Source organism: Triturus cristatus, chromosome 7 (assembly GCF_964204655.1).
Source record: "Triturus cristatus chromosome 7, aTriCri1.1, whole genome shotgun sequence".
Classification (NCBI taxonomy): Eukaryota; Metazoa; Chordata; class Amphibia; order Caudata; family Salamandridae; genus Triturus; species Triturus cristatus.
Genome location: NC_140590.1, coordinates 740,884,003 through 740,901,362, shown reverse-complemented (window position 1 = coordinate 740,901,362; position 17,360 = coordinate 740,884,003). Strand labels below are relative to the sequence as shown.

The 17,360-nt window shown below is 46.7% G+C and overlaps 1 protein-coding gene across 3 annotated transcripts in view; it reads right to left on the bottom strand.

Moving 5' to 3' along the window:
- USP36 (ubiquitin specific peptidase 36) overlaps nucleotides 1-17,360 on the bottom strand; it is a 698,649-nt gene that overhangs the window by 356,410 nt on the left and 324,879 nt on the right. For all 3 annotated transcript variants that reach the window (XM_085617464.1, XM_085617466.1, XM_085617465.1), the window contains one exon: nucleotides 213-313. In XM_085617464.1, the coding sequence (XP_085473590.1) occupies nucleotides 213-313 (101 nt within the window). The remainder of the gene's footprint in view (nucleotides 1-212; nucleotides 314-17,360) is intronic.

The window sequence follows — 17,360 nt, the reverse complement described above, 5'->3', positions numbered from 1 at the left end:
AATGTTATAGTGATGCATGGTTAAAAAGTATTGCAGAATGACAATCTCCAAAGAGAGGGGTAACAACTGAGGGCATTAGTGACCTTCCTTGGAACCCCAACTCTAGAATCCTTCAAGGCTCTATAGAAATGTTACAAAGGAAGAATGCAATTTCTAGAGAATTTGGCAGACCATTTTCTTTAAATGTGATTTCACATAGCACATTATCTCACCTTAGATAGAAGAGCACATAGGCCTGCTGATTCAGCACTACCTTGATGTTGCTTGAATGTACTATAGAGTCGTTCATCTGGTACCACTGCCCGTTACTGGCCTGGAGACAAACATTACAGCAACATAAATTAAAATTATCCAACCCCCTCTGTAAAGCTCAGTGTAGCGCCATGTTGACTATACAGATCATGCACAATATTTGAACTTTTATCTGTACAGCCCATTAGAAGCATTACTAACTACACTCCTTGTACAGATTCTGAACTCACTCTCCCCCTTTATTCCATGCACCACCCTGTTGTCATGGGGTATGCAGGAGGATAGGCTACAAAGTAAAGGTTCCTAGATTGTTACACTGGTTCTCCAGAGAAGGATACTCTTAATAATCTTTGAATCAATTCCTGCGCCAGACATGTTCCAGTGATCCACAGAAAATCTAACACAAAATATTTAATCTCTAGCTTCCACTTTGCCGTGAAAATAGCCATACTCCCTATAAAAATAAATTAAAACATAAATAAAAAGAAAATAAGTTACTTACCTGCAACTGTAGTTCTCCAGTATTGGTATCTTTCATACATGCATACATACATGCTTGAATCATTCCCCAAAAGGGGAGTCCCACGGTACCATAGAAAACAGTAGTCAAAGACCTACATGGAAGTCAATGTTAAGTCATTCACCTTAATAGGTTATCATCATTAAAAAAGACCCAAAGTCCAGCCAATAAGGCGGCAGCACCCTTCAGAACCCTCACCACAGAAGCGCAAGTCCCCTAGACTTTCCAGCAAAAGTGGGAGGTAGTAGTCAAGAGAAATAAGAGGAGCCTACTTGGGGAGGAGGGTGGTTCGCATGTGAATCTATGAAAGATACCAATAGTGGAGAATTACAGTTACAGGTAACTAACGTATGTTCTTCTCCAGTATTGGATCTTTCATAGATTCACATGCTTGAATCAGAATAGTTATCAGTTAGCATTTGTAAATAACATTATCATATCATAGCGGATGATGGGAAAGATAGTTAGAAATGGCTCACCTTATTGAAACAGATGGTGTAACACTTTGTCCGACCATCCTTCTGGTCAGGGGAACCCAGGCAGCAATGCTGCATAAACAGGTGCATGCTGGACAATGTTGCTGCTCGGCATATTTGCTGAATAGGCACACCATCAAAGAGAGCCATAGTAGTAGAAACAGCTCTGCTAGAATGTGTCTTATCTTTGTCAGTTTAGGGCTTTTTACACTGGTCTGTGACAGCATTGGATAGCTGCTGAGATCCATCCTGTTAAGCTTTACTTTAAAACTGTGAACCCTTTTCATAGATTTCCATAAGCCGCAACAATTGATTCATTTTGTGGAGTTGTTTAGTTCTGTCTAAGTAGAATTTGATACACCTTTTAATGTCTTATGCATGTAGTGACCTTTGTGCCATAGTCTGAATTGGGAAAGAATGTCCTTAATATCATGAGTTCATTAAGATGGAAATCCGAAGGGACTTTTGGTATGATCTTTCAATTGGTTCTTAATAGAACAATGTCTTGTTTGAAATGCATGAATGGTTCCTTGATCGTAAATGCTAGGATGTAACTAACTCTTCTTGCTGAAGTTAGTTCCAGCAGCAGTGCTGCTTTCCATGAGAGATATTTTAAGTCTGTCTTGTACGTCGATTCAATTGTCCAAGTACTACATTTAGATGCCAGTCAGGAGGAGGTTTCTTTACCGGAAGGAAACACCCTGAAAATTCCCTTGAGAAACTGCTTGATTACTCTAGCCGTCCATAGGGAAGGTAGCTGATTTGATCTTAAATCGGGATATTGCTGCTAGATGTACTTTAATTGAGGAGTGAGCTAGACCGGATTTTGCCAATTGAAGAGGATATCGTAGGATTTGTTCTGGAGTAGATGGGATGAACACAAATTTCCTGGCACCAAAGACAGAAATGCTTCCACTTGAGCCTCTATGTCTTATTGGTGGTTTCAGTCCTGGCCTTTGTGAGGATCTCTATGCAGTCCACCGGATTATTTAACCTTGCGAAATCACTGAATTCCAGAGCCAGGGTCACAAGTGTAGGGATGTTGGATTGGGATGACAACCTTGCCATTGTTCATAGTAAACAACCTTGGTATGGGTTCAGTTTAATGGGTCCTGTTCCGAAAGAAGCAGGAGTTCTGTGAACCAGAACTGTCTGGGCCATCTGGGAACAATCAGGATTACTCAGCAGGGATCCCGCTTGAGGTTCCTGAGAATCATCAGGATTAATTAGATAGGGGTAGCGTATGTAAAGATCTTTCACCATCTGATCAAAACACATTTCCCCACAAACCCTCCTGCCAGCTTCCATAGTACTAGCATTTGTGTTTTTTCTTGGTCATAAACAGATCCACAATTGGTTTGCCCCAGTAAGCGAAGTAAGATGTTTTCTAGACTCTGCTGATTTAGTGTCCACTTGTGGCAACTGGTAGCTGTTGTGCTTAATGTATCAGCTAAGACATTGGTTGCTCTGAGTACATGTTCTGCCTTCAGTGTTATCTAGTTGTGCTGGGCCCATGTCCAAATTTCTTGCGCCTGCTGTGACAAGAGCTGATAAACTTGTTCCTCCCAGTTTATATAATGCATGCTGGTGATGGTATGATCCATGCGGATTAGCATGGGTGGGTGTGCTATTCTGGGAAGGAAAGATATTAGAGCCAGTACTATGGCCTTGATCTGCAGACAGTTTTTGCATCTTCTTTCGAAGTTGCTCCATTTCCCACTGATGGTCAAAGCCTGAAGATGAGTGCCCCATCCCTCTAAGGACGTGTCTGTCGATATGACAAAGTCTGAGCTGTGTGCTAGGAATGTTAGCACCTTGGTAATGTTTCCACTCTGACCCACCATTGCATGGATGCTACCATGGTAGGGGCAATCCGAATGATGATGAACGACCCTTCAACTTGTATCCATTGCTTGTCTCGCTCCTCATGAAAGGGTTGCACGTGCAGGTGGCGATTAGGGATTGTTGGAATGTAGGAGGATAACATTCCTAGGAGTGACTTGTACAGCTGAACTGAATCAGACTCTTTTGCTTAGCCATTTAGCCAGTTGTTGAATCCTGGTCTGTCTTTCTTGTAAGGCGAACGCCTTTACCTTGTTGGTATCTAGAACTGCTCCCAGAAAAGTCAAAGTTGTTAGTGTCAGATATGATTTTTGCTTGTTGACTGTGAGACAGTTTTTTTTTTAAAGGGAGAGGCAGGTTGATATATCTGTTGCAACCTGCCCAGATGTGGCAGCCTTTATTAACCAGTTTGTGATGTATGAGAATACCTTCACTCCTTGTCTCAGATGAGAACTGCCACAGACACTTGGTGAAGATACAGGGAACAGATTTTAGTCTGAAGGGGAGGGACTCTGAATTGGTAGTGGGTGCTGGCCACTTTGAATCTCAGGTATTTGTGATGTTTAGTGTGAATTGGGACATGGAAGTATGCGTCCTGGAGATCTAAAGCAATGATGTGATCCTCATGATTGAGGAGATGTAAAATATCTTGCAGGGTGACCATGCGAAAGCATAGTTTTCTCAAGTATTTGTTGAGTTTCCAAAAGTCTGAGATACAGCACCAGTCTCCTGACAATTTCTGTATCAGGAAGAAACCGAAGTAGAAAGGGATTCCCCTCTCTTTCGGGACTTTCTCTATTATACCCGTTGCTAGCATGGTTGATATTTCCAGCAGAAGCTGTTTTTAGATGAGGAGGTGATGCCCATTTTTGGGTAACATTTGGCGGGTTGGTGGTGAATTCTAGTTCGAGTGCTCGAGCTAGGACATCCTGACTGATCTGGCTGTTGCTATAAGGGACCATTGACGAAGATAATTGGATATATAGCCTGCTAGCTGTTTTTTCAAATTGTATTGCTGGGTGTATTGGGAGCGATACAGGCTTTGAAAGGGTTGCTGCTACCAGTAAGGTTGAAATCCTCCTCTAAAAGAGTAGGAACTCCTGCCCCCTCGAAAGGATTGTGTTTCACATTTGCAGGGTTCCTAGGGAATTGATTGTATCCCTCTCGATAGTTTGAAGAGCATCCTCGACATGCTTGCCGAACAACGCTTCCCTGTCGTATGGCAAACCCAGGACCTTGCTTTGGCTATGCAGCCTGAAAAGGATGCCTTCAGCCAACTTGGTCTTCTAAGTACCGCTGCTCAGGGTAGTTTTCTATATCCACTTGAGTCAATGTCAATTGCACAAATCAATTGTCTCTGAAGAGGCTCCCTCGCCCTCCTGGAGAATCTTCCTGTCTTTAGATTTTGCATCCTCTGGTAAAAGGTCCAGATACTGAGCAATATCAGACCACATTTGTGTCATTGTGAGATGTTGGCCTGGTATATGATGTCCACTAATTAAAGGGGACACCTTGCAACAGTACAAACAACCCTTATGGTGATTTAAGAGGTCAAAGATAACCTTAGAAAGCTATCCAAGTGGTATCTGTGGAGAGCAGCCTCAAGGCTTAGTCTTGAAGGAATGATAAGCAGCTTGTTTTACCAGAATGCAACCTTATTGATTTGGTTGAATGAAAGGAGAACCACACAGTACTTATACAAAATTGTATTTATTATTATAACACACCTTAAATACCTCACAGTATCTACTACATACAAGTAGATAAACATAAAGCACACAATTCTGTAGAGCAGAAACCAATGTAAGTAGCTCTAATACACAGTGGGCTCCAGGGGTAGACCAAACCATAAACTGAAATAGTGGTATAAGAACCACAAGTCAAGACAGTGTCTAGAGGTTGATGAACTGCTGGGACCCCAAGGAAAAACCAAAGGTGAGTAAGGAGGGACCCCACCGAGGACCGGTGCAGTGTCAGAACACGAACCGCGTGCTACGTACAATTCAGTGGAAGAGTCGCGGTTGCAGTTTTAGTGTTTAAGGACCCTTCCCATTGGATTTCAAAGAAACCTTTAAAACATAGAAGGACGTTGGAATATAAGTTATAGTTCTATACCCCGATATTAGGATCCTGAACATAGCGTCATGAGGACATCAGGGTGGTTCAGAAAAATCGAGCATCAGCTAGTAGAAAACGTAGGCAGGGTGCTCATTTACCGTAGTACTGATGCTGCCGGCGTCTGTCCAGAGGCAGCACGCTGGGACGAGAGGCCGGATCAGCTGATCTTCAGGATCCTAATATCGGGGTATAGAACTATCACTTATATTCCAACTTCCTGCCTTTAGACAGACCCCGGCACCATCAGCATTACAGGAAGGGAGCACTTTGTTAGCGTCTTTGACTAGCCTATGCTTGAGTTTTCTGAACCGCCCTGATGTTTCTATGACGCTACACACAGTGCCCTAATATCGATGTGTAGAACTGTTAATCATATTCCATTTTAATACTTGGAGCGCTATCCGTCCTATGCGGTTTCTCTTTGGATTGTTTCTGTTTCCATATTGGGAACCTGTATGTTGTTGTCAGCTTGTTCAGCCTGGAGCCCAGGCACGTCCCACGGCCACTACTACTGACACATTCGCCCTGAGGAAGGTGTGACCCGCACTAGGGTCAAACACCGAAACGCGTGTCGGCGTTGAAATATTTGGTGGACCATAAAAAGCTTATGATTAACTTTCCAATCTGTTCGAATATGCTGATCTGGACCTCATGGATGAACTCATATTGTTCTTTTTCTATTTCTGTATTTTTTTAATTTATCATGTTATTTTTGTATAAAATGATCTGTGTGGTCTAAAATATTATCATCGATGTCAACACTGGATGGCATTGTTGGTCCACTTGAAATTGTGCTAACTCTGGTGCTTGGTGTATGGTTGGATTCCTGATTTTCTAGGATGTACGAGTATGAGTTATCTTGTTTGTTTGACTTGTCCTGGGGAGGGGGATTTGGGAGAGTTCAGTTTTAAGTTGGGGACACTGATGTCTATACTTACTTGGGGATAAGAGCCACTGCGGGGAGGTTCCCATTAGGCGATATAGGGCGACGGGCGGGGCCGAGGGGGTCAGACGGGAAAGAGAGACTAATCTTTAATGCCCAATCAGAAGGAATATAACCTCCTCTCCTGGAATGTCCAGGGAATGCACTCTATGCACAAACGCTACAAAATCTTCTCACATCTAAACAGGCGAGGGGTTCACATAGCAATGCTACAGGATACGCACACATTGGCATCTGAAGGGGCAGCGCTACACCGTAGATGGAGAGACCAGGCATACTATACTACATTCTCGGCATTTGCCAGAGGGGTCTTGCTATGGATCAGGGCAGGTGTCCCCTTCCAGCACACCGGCCATAAAGTGGATCCAGAGGGCTGATATGTGGTAGTCACAGGGCACCTAGATGAGCAAGATGTCACACTGATAAAGATTTACGGTTTAAACGTAGCTGGCACAAACTGAAACTGGAGGATCTTCTGACCTTCCTATCTTCCAGCCTTCCCACCCTTGACAACCTCGACCCTGAACAAGCCTACAATGCTATCCGTGAGTGGATTTATGCGGCACTTGACTCCCTTATTCCATTAAAATGGTCTAAGGGACGTGACTCCTGCTACAATCCCTGGTACACAGACTCCCTTGCCGCTATGCGGAGTACCTGTAAACATAGCGAACGAGCCTGGCGCAAGGACTATTGCCCCTTAGTGAAGAAACAATATCAGGCTGCTATCAAAAGCTATCACAAAGCCATACGGCTAGCCCGTGCTGCCTTCTTCACTAATCAGATTGCTTCCAGCAACAACCCCACAAAATGCATATTCAAAATCCTCAATGATCTGAAAAAAAGGAAAGATCCACTCACTTCGCATATCACCTCCGGAAAACAATGCGAAGAATTGGCATCCTATTTCGTTCAAAAAGTTGCAAATATCTACAAATCCTTCCCTAACCATCCCGTGATGCCAGAACCTCTCTCAATCTCTACATCTTATTCCTCCCTGGAGAGCATCCCTTCTATCTCACAAGAAGAGTTCCTTGCTCTCAGCACCAAAGTCAAATCAGGGTCTCCTCTCGACCCTATGAGACCAGCTCTATACCGAGAGTGCCTTTCGGTTCTCCTTTCGCCTCTACTCTCGACCATCAATTCCTCATTCAGCAAGGCTCTGGTTCCCCTGGCTTGGAAACAGGCCAATGTACTTCCACTGCTGAAAAAACCTCTCCTTGACCCCACCAAGCCCGAGAATTTTCAACCAATCTCTCTTCTACCGTGGGTGGCCAAAGTAGCGGAGGCACATGCCAATAAAGTTCTTTCTGATCATATAATCAAAAATAAGATTTTAGACCAATCCCAGAATGGATTTCGTGCGGGCTATAGCACAGAAACCGCCCTTCTAGCTGTGAGCGAAAACCTACGTTCCATCCTTGATAAAGGCCAAACAGCGGCACTCGTATTGCTTGACCTGAGTGCCGCGTTTGACACGGTCTCCCATCGGATCCTCCGGTATAAAAGATCTTGCCCTTGAATGGTTCCGCTCCTTCCTGACAGACAGATCTTTTCAAGTGTCTGCCCCCTTTTGCTTCCTCCATCAAACCCATTGAGCAGGGGGTTCCACAGGGCTCGGCGCTAAGCCCGCCCTGTTTAACCTCTACGTACAACCCTTAGCTGCAGTCGCCCACCACCATGGTCTTTCCATGGTTTCTTACGCGGACGACACCCAGCTTATGGTAGCTCTCTCGGACGACCATGTTCACGATGCCTCTCATTTCCAGATAGGCCTTGAGGCTATTGCGGGCTCGCTGACAGAGAAATGTCTCCAGCTGAATGCCAGTAAATCCGAGGTTCTTCTGGTAGGCAGGGACAGGGAGCTCTGGAACTCCCATCGGTGGCCTCCGTCCCTGGGACCTGCCCCCCCCCCCCCCAATTGGTGGTGAAGAACCTCGGGTTTCTGTTCGATTCGACCTTGAGCTTTCAAGAGCACACCAAAAAAATAGCTGGCACATGCTTTGGTCTTCTACGTGCCTTAAGACCCACGCTCCGGTTGTTTGACCCGGCTACACGCCAACTTATAGTCCAGGCCACTATTCTCTCGAGACTAGACTATGCCAACTCTTTGCTGCTAGGCGCCAATAAGGCGGAACTGAATCGTCTTCAGCGTACTCAAAGCTCTGCAGCTCGCGCCATCCTTGGTCTCTCGAGATCATTCTCAGGAGCAGGGACTATCCAACGCCTTCATTGGTTGCCGATTTCCAAAAGAGTGGACTACAAATCCCTTTGTCTCACCTTCAAAATTCTTCAACTTCCCACCCCCGAGATCCTGTCTGACTTGATCACCCCGTACATCCCTAGTCGTACGCTGCGCTCCTCTGAATTGATGCTAGCTTCTGTCCCCAGAGTCAAGAGATCGAGAGCTGGGGGCAAGTCTTTCCGTCTTTTGGCAGCCAAGCTTTGGAACTCCCTGCCGCTGAAGATCCGCAGCCTGGACTGTCTGACCTCTTTCCATAAAGCTATTAAGACCTTTATCTTCCCTATGGCCGAATCATTCTTCCTCTGGATACTGCTACTAGCGCCGGGACGCCCCTTCGGTGGGGCAGCTGTGCGCTTTGTAAATGATTTTAACATAACATAACATAACATAACATAAATGCAGACCAAGGAGCATTCTTTGAACAATTATCTGGGTCTCTGGTGGCATACATGATGGGGTCAATTATCATGGGGGGAGATTTTAATTGCATTGCAGATCCGGCCCTGGATCGGTTCCAACCGCCACTTCGGGACGCCTCAGTACATAGGATAGCCAGGACGTTCAGGAACTGGCAGTCTCATTGGGGGTTGGTGGATACGTGGCGACGAACGCACCCACTAGATAGGGATTATTCCCACCTTTCCCATGTACATGACTTACACGCCCGACTGGACACCTTTTTATGCTCTCCGGACATGCACGCACAACTCCTCAGTGCGGAATACCTCACTCTAACATTGTCGGATCACAAACCCTTTTTAGCCCGACTACAGTGGGGAAAACAGCCACAGCCCATCCCCACCTGGCGCCTCAAGCCCGAGGCACTTCAAGACCAAGTGTTCCACCATGAGATTAGGGAACAAATCCTCACATACTTTGTAAACAATGCACAATCCACATACTCCAGGGTGACAGAATTGGAGGCCTTTACGGCGGTAATTAGGGGGCGCTGTCAATAGGGGTTCGACATACATTACTAACTGACGTGGAAAGGGCTGATCGAGTATTGAGGGAGGTAGAACGCTGACGCCTGAACCATCCAGAACTCCGCCAGGAGCTACTTGAAGCAAAGGAGGGGGTGGCCGAGCAGGAAGAGAGAATACGGTGCTTTGACTATCAAGCATACATGGACAGGACTCATGCGGAGCGAGACAGGACGGGTAGATTGCTGTCATGGCTCGCTAATTCCTCCCGCAGGGGGAATACGATAATAGAGTTAGCGGACTCAGAGGGGCACCTTTTTTACAGGCAGGACAACATCAATAATAGGTTCCGCAGCTATTATGAGTGACTTTATAAGAGTTCAGGACTCCGAAGGGAAGGGGAAATAGAGGAATACCCGACAGACCTCCCGTTACATACTTTAACTAAAGAGGACGAAGAGCACTTGGGAGCTGAAATCTCAGAACGCGAAATTCGGGTAGCCATTAAGGAATTGGCAAGGGGGGAAAACCACGAGCACAGATGGGCTCCACAAGGAATTTTATGCGGCATACTTACAGAGGGCTCCAGTTGGTTGAGAGAGCAGAGGCACCAAATAGTGTTATACGCGGATGACCTCCTACTATTCTTAAAACACGCGGGGGAAGAACTGCCAGGAGCAAAGGCTATGATGGAACAATTTGGGTCATTAGCGGGCCTGCGAGTGAATTGGTAGAAGTCCACATTATTCCCTTTCGTGAGGGACATGCAGCCACCTGTGAACTTAGGGGATCTGCGATGGGCGCCCGATGCTTCCGCTATCTGGGAGTGCACATCTTCCACACCATGGAGGATGTGAAGGAAAGTAACAGAGAGAGCGCTGCGCTCGCTCAAGGACACTATGGCATTCTGGGGAAGGCTTCCCCTCTCAACAATGGGCCGCACCTCCATATTTAAAATGGTAGCTCTCCCCCGGCTGCTGTACTTCTTTGTCACGCTTCCAGTGTGGCATGGTTCTGGGAGCTGGACTCCTGCATGTCGGCGTTTATATGGGGGACGGGACGCAGACGAGTAGCCCTAAATACTCTTAAATGACCTAGGACTGGGGGGGGGTGGGGGAGGGGGGGAAATCTGTCAGCTTCTGCAAACATTCATGAAGGCTCCCCTTCCCCAACATATAACTAATCCCTTCCCCCCCTCCCCACCACCGCTGTCTCCCTACTACATCCATTGAGCCTAGATAGGCGCCTCCCCTGTACTTGAGATGTGTGTGATGGTGCTTCGCCAGAGCCTCCTTGCCGTATCCCTGTCCTTTCCTGTGTAGTTCTATTATATGTCCCTATTGCTCGGGGTCTCGATATGAAGGCCTACTATCTGGCTGGACAGCTGCAGAGATCCACGCAGTGGGTAGCGGGGAGCCAGACCGAGGGGTGCTTCCCCTTTACCTCGGATAAAGCCAGTGTGTTCCGCACCCTGCTTGGGACGGCCAGGCCTCAACAGGTCCGCAGTAATGAACATAGAGTGATACGTCGCTGCTGGGGCCAATGCTTGCAAAAAACCAGAACCACACGCCCATATTTGCAAGAAATGGTGATGTCGCTGTTGGGGGCCCTTCCCCATGGAGAACAATGGCGGGGAATAGACGATTGGGTACAAGCAGGAGTCACGAAGGTGGGAGATCTCATCCGGGACGGGAGCTTCTCTCCTTCTAGGAATTCAGCGCCGACTGGAAAATACCTTCCTGCTCCACGGGGCAGTCACGGGAGCCATGAGGCGACACTGGGGAACAGGTACGACTGAACCGCCATGGCAAGCCACCTGCAAATACATAAGTCTTGCTGGGGGAACTATCAAAGCTGTTGCATGCCTCTACAGAGCTAAAGGGCGAGACTCTATACAGCCGCTGGACCGGTTGAGCCACAAAAGGGGGGGGGGGGGGGGGGGGGCAGACATTGACAGACCACTAGAAGACAAGGACTGGGACAATATTTTAGAAAAGACCACCAAAGTATCTCAAAACGCCCTTTTTAGCCGGATTAGTTTCTATATACTTCACCAAGCATATCTAACCCCAGAGCATAGTAACCGCTATTTCGATGGCGCAGACGCTAGATGCCCGAGATGTAATACACTAGGAGTTACTATTATTCACATGACGTGGAGTTGCACCTCCTTAACACAGTACTGGCAGGATATCACACGGGAGACAGCTAGAATAATGGAGAGGGTGGTACCCTGTACACCAGCCCACGTATTGCTCAACCTGTTCCCCCATACAGCCAAAACCAGGACCACAGACAGGTTCCAAGACCTTGCCTTTAGACTCGCGAAACGTGAAATTACTAGTAGCTGGAAAAAAACGGAGGGCCCCAATGTGTACAGATGGAAGCGAGAGCTGGTGAAATGGGCTGGGTGTGAGGGCTGGGTGCGAGGGCAGGATCCTGCTTAGAAATGCGAGACAGGGGATGGGCAAGCTGGAACGAGCTCGGGAGTAGGAAGGTTTGATGGGAGACCTAAAGAGACGGCAGCACGTCTGAAGCTTCCACCCCAGAGAGACCACCACAAATAGAGAACCCCATGGAGCCAGGTTAGGACGGAACAGCACTACAGACCCCGAGCAATAGGGACATATAATAGAACTACACAGGAAAGGACAGGGATACGGCAAGGAGGCTCTGGCGAAGCACCATCACACACATCTCAAGTACAGGGGAGGCGCCTATCTAGGCTCAATGGATGTAGTAGGGAGACAGCGGTGGGGGGGGAGGGGGGGAAGGGATTAGTTATATGTTGGGGAAGGGGAGCCTTCATGAATGTTTGCAGAAGCTTTACCAGACCAAGAATGCAATTGATAAAATTAAAACTCATGTCTATGGGATCATGCAAGATATGTAATGGGATGCATCAGAATGATCTTATTTTGTATTTACTTGTGCTGCGGTCAGCGGCTCTACTGCACAACATGTAAAAGAGTTCTGTTGTTAGAATGGCCGAGTGAGTGTGGGGTGAGATGTGATTTATCTTTTATATGTCTCATTTAACAATCAAATAATGTGTATTAAATATTAATACATTTTGATACCCCTATTGTGGTAGGCTTTTGTCAGTAGGCCAGCTTCACAGGTGTCTATAAATCAGCGACGTTTTAGCGCATATTGATTAATACAGGTAGAGCATCTTTGTTTGATTAGTTTGCTTATTTTCCCCTGTTGTTCTTTACCTACATTTGATTTAAGGGGCCCCTCTGTTAAGAGTGGTGGCTGTTGTCCCTAAAATGGTCCACAGGCCGAAGGCACAGGAGTCGCGAGGGGACCTCTAGCAGTTTCACAAAACAACAACTTGCAGGGCACAGTGTGAGGAGGCCGAAGTCCTTAGTACGAATTGTGTGCAGAGGTTGGGGCTATCGATAGCCCAGTGCACTTTAGTTGGGAAACGACAACAAGCATATGCATTTGCAAATGTACGCAGTGCACAGGTGCTCGGGTTATGCGGTCTCAATGAGGGATACTGGCCTCAAACTCGGTGAGAGGGCAGCTCAACCTCAAGGAATGTAAGAGCCCACCTCCTGTGTTGTTGGAGCCTTCGGAGTCTGCAGGAGCCCAGGTTCAGCAGACCGGTCAGTTGCGTTACGGTGCCTGCGAATGCAGGGGAGTGACTCCTTCACCCCAAGAGAGATACTTCAATTGTCCTTGATGCTGCATAGGTCCTACATGGAGCCTGTATGGTGCACAGGCACAGATGATGCTTTGGACGGAGAGGGAGACGAAGTCGGGCCCAGTCGAAGTCCAGAGTATCCAGGCAGTCAAAGATCAGTGGCTTCTTGATCAGAATCTGGTCCACGTCGAATCTAGGCACCTACAGCCAGGAAAGCCCTTTTGCATCCACGGGAGAGGGTTGGACAGATTCAAGGGACCCTCCCAGGTGAGGGTCAGGGCAGTGGGGGAGGATACTCCCCTGTCCTTTGTCCAGTTTTGCGCCAGAGCAGGAGACAACGGCTCCCAGGACTGCTTTGAACTGGACTATGCACAGGGACACCAAGTGTGCCCCAGATGCAGACTTTCAGGGACTTTGAAAGCGCACCCAACCAGCCCCAATACACTAAATCCTGTCTGGAAGGTGGTCACACCTCCCTGTGACTGGATGCCCATTGTCCTGCCTTCCCCTGCTCGAGCTTGGCTCAGCAGCAGGAGGGCAGGATGTGTCTCTGGTCGGCAGCAACCATTTTGTGCTGCCCGGGTCGAGAAGGCTGGTACCAGGAATACCAGTGACCCCACAAAGCTTGCTTCAGAAGGGTGCAATCATACCTCTCACACCGGTTACTGGTGTGGAGGTATGATTCCAAGGTGTGCGATACCAAACACAACATGTTTTGTTGCAGCCGTTTCAGATAGAATTTTACCCGAGCATATAATGCACCTCTACCTATATGTCTGGCTGCGTCACTGACACCCCAGGAGAAGGGTCTCTGAAGGCTGCAGAGGGGCTCTGCTCATGCAGGGGCACCCTCTCACAAAAAACATAGCACTCTGCCTTCAGGATTGTCATGGCCTGCTAGAGGGGTGACTGATAGGTTTGACCTAAGTGTAGTGACCTATAGATATAGTAAACCTACATCTAAAGTAAGTGGTGGAAGCACCTGCTTACACAGGCTGCAATGGCAGGCCTGTAGTTCCATTTTGCATGGCCTCTCATGCGTGGCATAATACATGCTTCAGCCCATGGGAGGCCTCTGAGGGACCTATGCCCTAGGTGAATGTGTACCATATACTAGGGACTGACGAGGGTACCCCAGTATCCAATCTAGAGTGTACCTAAGTACATGCATAACATTTTAAGGCGAAAGCAGATATACTGTGGTCTCGATTAGCAGGATCCCAGTCAGGCTTGTCAAAAACAGTGTAAAATGAAGCAAACAGTGGGGGTAACCATAAGAAGTGGATCCTACGATCCTACACCCCTTCCCCCAAATGTAAGGAGAAGAGACTAACCTTGCCCAGTTGAGTTTTGAGGTTCTAAGTGGAAATATCTGGAGTCCATCTGCATTGGTATGGTTACTACCAGGTCTATGTTCTACTGTATAGTCCAACCCCTGTAGGGAAATGGACCACCTCAAAAGTTTGGGGTTTTCACCTTTCATCTGTTTTAGCCATAAGAGGGGCTTATGGTCGGTCTGAACAATGAAGCGAGTGCCAAACAAGTATGGCCTCAACTTCTTCAGAGCCCAAACCACAGCAGAGGCTTCCCTCTCAATGGCCGACCAATATTTTTCTCTGGGGGTCAACCTTCTGCTAATAAAAGCTACTAGTTGATCCTGACCCTCTGCATTAAGTTGAGACAACACAGCCCCTACCCCCAACTCAGATGCATCTGTTTGGACAATGAATTGTTTGGAATAGTCAGGACTTTGCAGAATGGGAGTAGAGCACATGGCCTGCTTGAGATCATCAAATGCCTTCTGACAGCTAACTGTCCACTGAACTTTCCTGGGCATTCTCTTTGAAGTAAGATCATTCAAGGGAGTCACTATAGACCCATATCCTTTCACAAATCTTCTGTAGTACACAGTCAGGCCCAAGAAAGGTCTGACCTGAGTCTGGGTAGTGGGAGCAAGCCTGTCCATGATGGTCTAGATTTTGCTCTGCAATGGTTGAACCTGACCTCCACCCACAAGGTGGCCCTGGTGCACAACCTTACTCTGCCCTATCTGGCACTTGGTGGCCTTGACACTGAGACCTGCTTTCTGTAGAGCCTCCTAAACATTCTTCAGGTGGACCAGGTGATCCTCCAAGGTGGAGCTAAAGACAGCAATATCAAGATATGCTGCACTATAGGCTTCCAGGCCTGTAAGAACTTTGTTCACCAGCTTTTGGAATCTGGCAGGTGCATTTTTCAAACCAAAGGGCATTACAATAAATGGATAATGCCCACTAGGGGTTGAAAAGGTTGTTTTGGGTTTGGCATCCTCAGCTAGTCTGATTTGCCAAGATCCAGCAGTGAGGTCAAATGTGCTCAAGAACTTGGCAGAAGCCAAGGTGTCAATGAGTTAATCTGCCCTTGGAATAGGATGAGCCTCAGTCCTAGTGACTGCATTGAGCCCCCTGTAGTCCACACAAAACCTCAATTCTCTTTGACCACCCTGGGTATGAGGTTTGGGTACCAGGACCACTGGACTAGCCCAAGGGCTATCTGAGGGTTCAACCACTCCCAATTCCAGCAACTTTTGGACCTCAGTCCTGATGTAATCTCTGACATGGTCAGGCTACATGTAAATCTTATTTATAACAGGTAGGCTCTCACCTGTGTCCACTTCATGGGTACACCAGGTAGTCTGACTAGGAGTCAAAGAAAACATAAGCCCATATTGATTGAGGACCTGCCTGCAATTAATTTGCGGCTGCTCAGTGAGGCTGCCTGCCAAAGCTACACCATCAACTGAGCCATCATCAGGGTTCTGTGAGAGGAGGTCAGGAAGTGGGTCACTTCATCCTGTCCCTCATCAGTAGCCATGAGCAAGCCCATGTCTGCCCTGTCCACATAGGGTTTGAGCCTGTTTACATTGAGCTCCCTATGGGGGCTCCTGAGAGTTCCAAGGTCCACCAAGTAGGTGACCTCTCCCTTCTGCTCAAGTATAGTATGGGGTCCATTCCACTTGTCTTGGAGAACTGCTGGGGCCTCAGGCTCCAAAACCCATACTTTCTGTCCTGGCTGATACAGTCCGTAAAGCCTTTTGGTCATGCCAAGCTTTTTGTAATTCTGAACTTACCTCAAGGTTTTTGCTGGCCTTCTTGATGTTCTCAGCCATCCTGGAACTTAAGGGCAGCAGGGAGGAGTAGGCTACTTACCTTGTATGCATCTATTCGTGCCATGTAGTACTACAGATTCACATGCTATGCACACTCCTGCCATCTAGTATTAGGCCCAGACTTTACAACTTGTTTTTCTCGAAGAAGTCTTTTTTTGCTGACATGATGTTGAGATTCCTCCTCTTCGAGTAAATGCGCATGATTAACAGCTCCATTGTTATACTGTTCATTCTTTACTAAGCCATAACGGCATGGGAGGCTAGAGCTTGTGAAGAATCATATGTGTAAGGCTATAATGAATATACACAAGAATTATTACTGTAAGGATAAACTATAAATACATATTTGGATATAACCCGTTTAAACATGAAATCTGACACCGGAGAAAGCCTGCCGGGGAGCCGGAGGGTGCACGTGAATCTGCCTTACTACATGCTGTGAATAGATGCTTACAAGGTAAATAACATACTCCATTTGTAGCATGGATTGGCTGCAGATACACATGCTATGCTGCAGTGGCTTTTGGGCATCATACGGTTCAGATGTGTGGAATAAACTTCTTAACACGGTTTGCCCAACAAGAGCTTGTTGTCTTGCTTGGACATCCAAACAATAGTGTTTAGTAAAAGTATGTGGATTAGTCCATGGTGCTGCCTTACAAATGTCAGCTAAAGAAGTGTTAACTAGAAAGGGCAAAGAAGCACCTTTCTTTCTAGTAGAATGTTCTTGCGGAACGGATGGGAATGTACGTTTTTTAATGTAACATTTGTATGCATTTTACTATCCATCTCGCAATTCCTACTTTCGAAATTGTGTTTCCTTTTCTAGGGTTAGAGAAAACAACAAATAGCTTATGTTTTCCTAAAAGGTTTAGTCCTATCAATGTAATACAGAAATGTCCTTTTAACATTAAGTGTGTGAAGTTCTCTTTCTGCTATTGTATCCGGTTTTGGGAAAAACACAGGAAAGTCAAATGTTTGATTTAAGTGAAAAGGGGATATGACTTTTGGAAGAAACTTTAAATTCATCCATAGTTGTACCTAGTCTTGGAAAACTTGAAAGTATGGTTCTTCTATTATGATGGTGTGCAACTCACTAACTCTTCTTAATGATCCAATAGCTACTAGAAAAGCAAACTTCCACGAAAGGAACTGTAGAGGTCAGTAATGCAAAGGCTCAAAAAGCATGGACACTAGACTTGTGAGTACCACATTTAAATTCCATGTTGATGCTTGTAGAG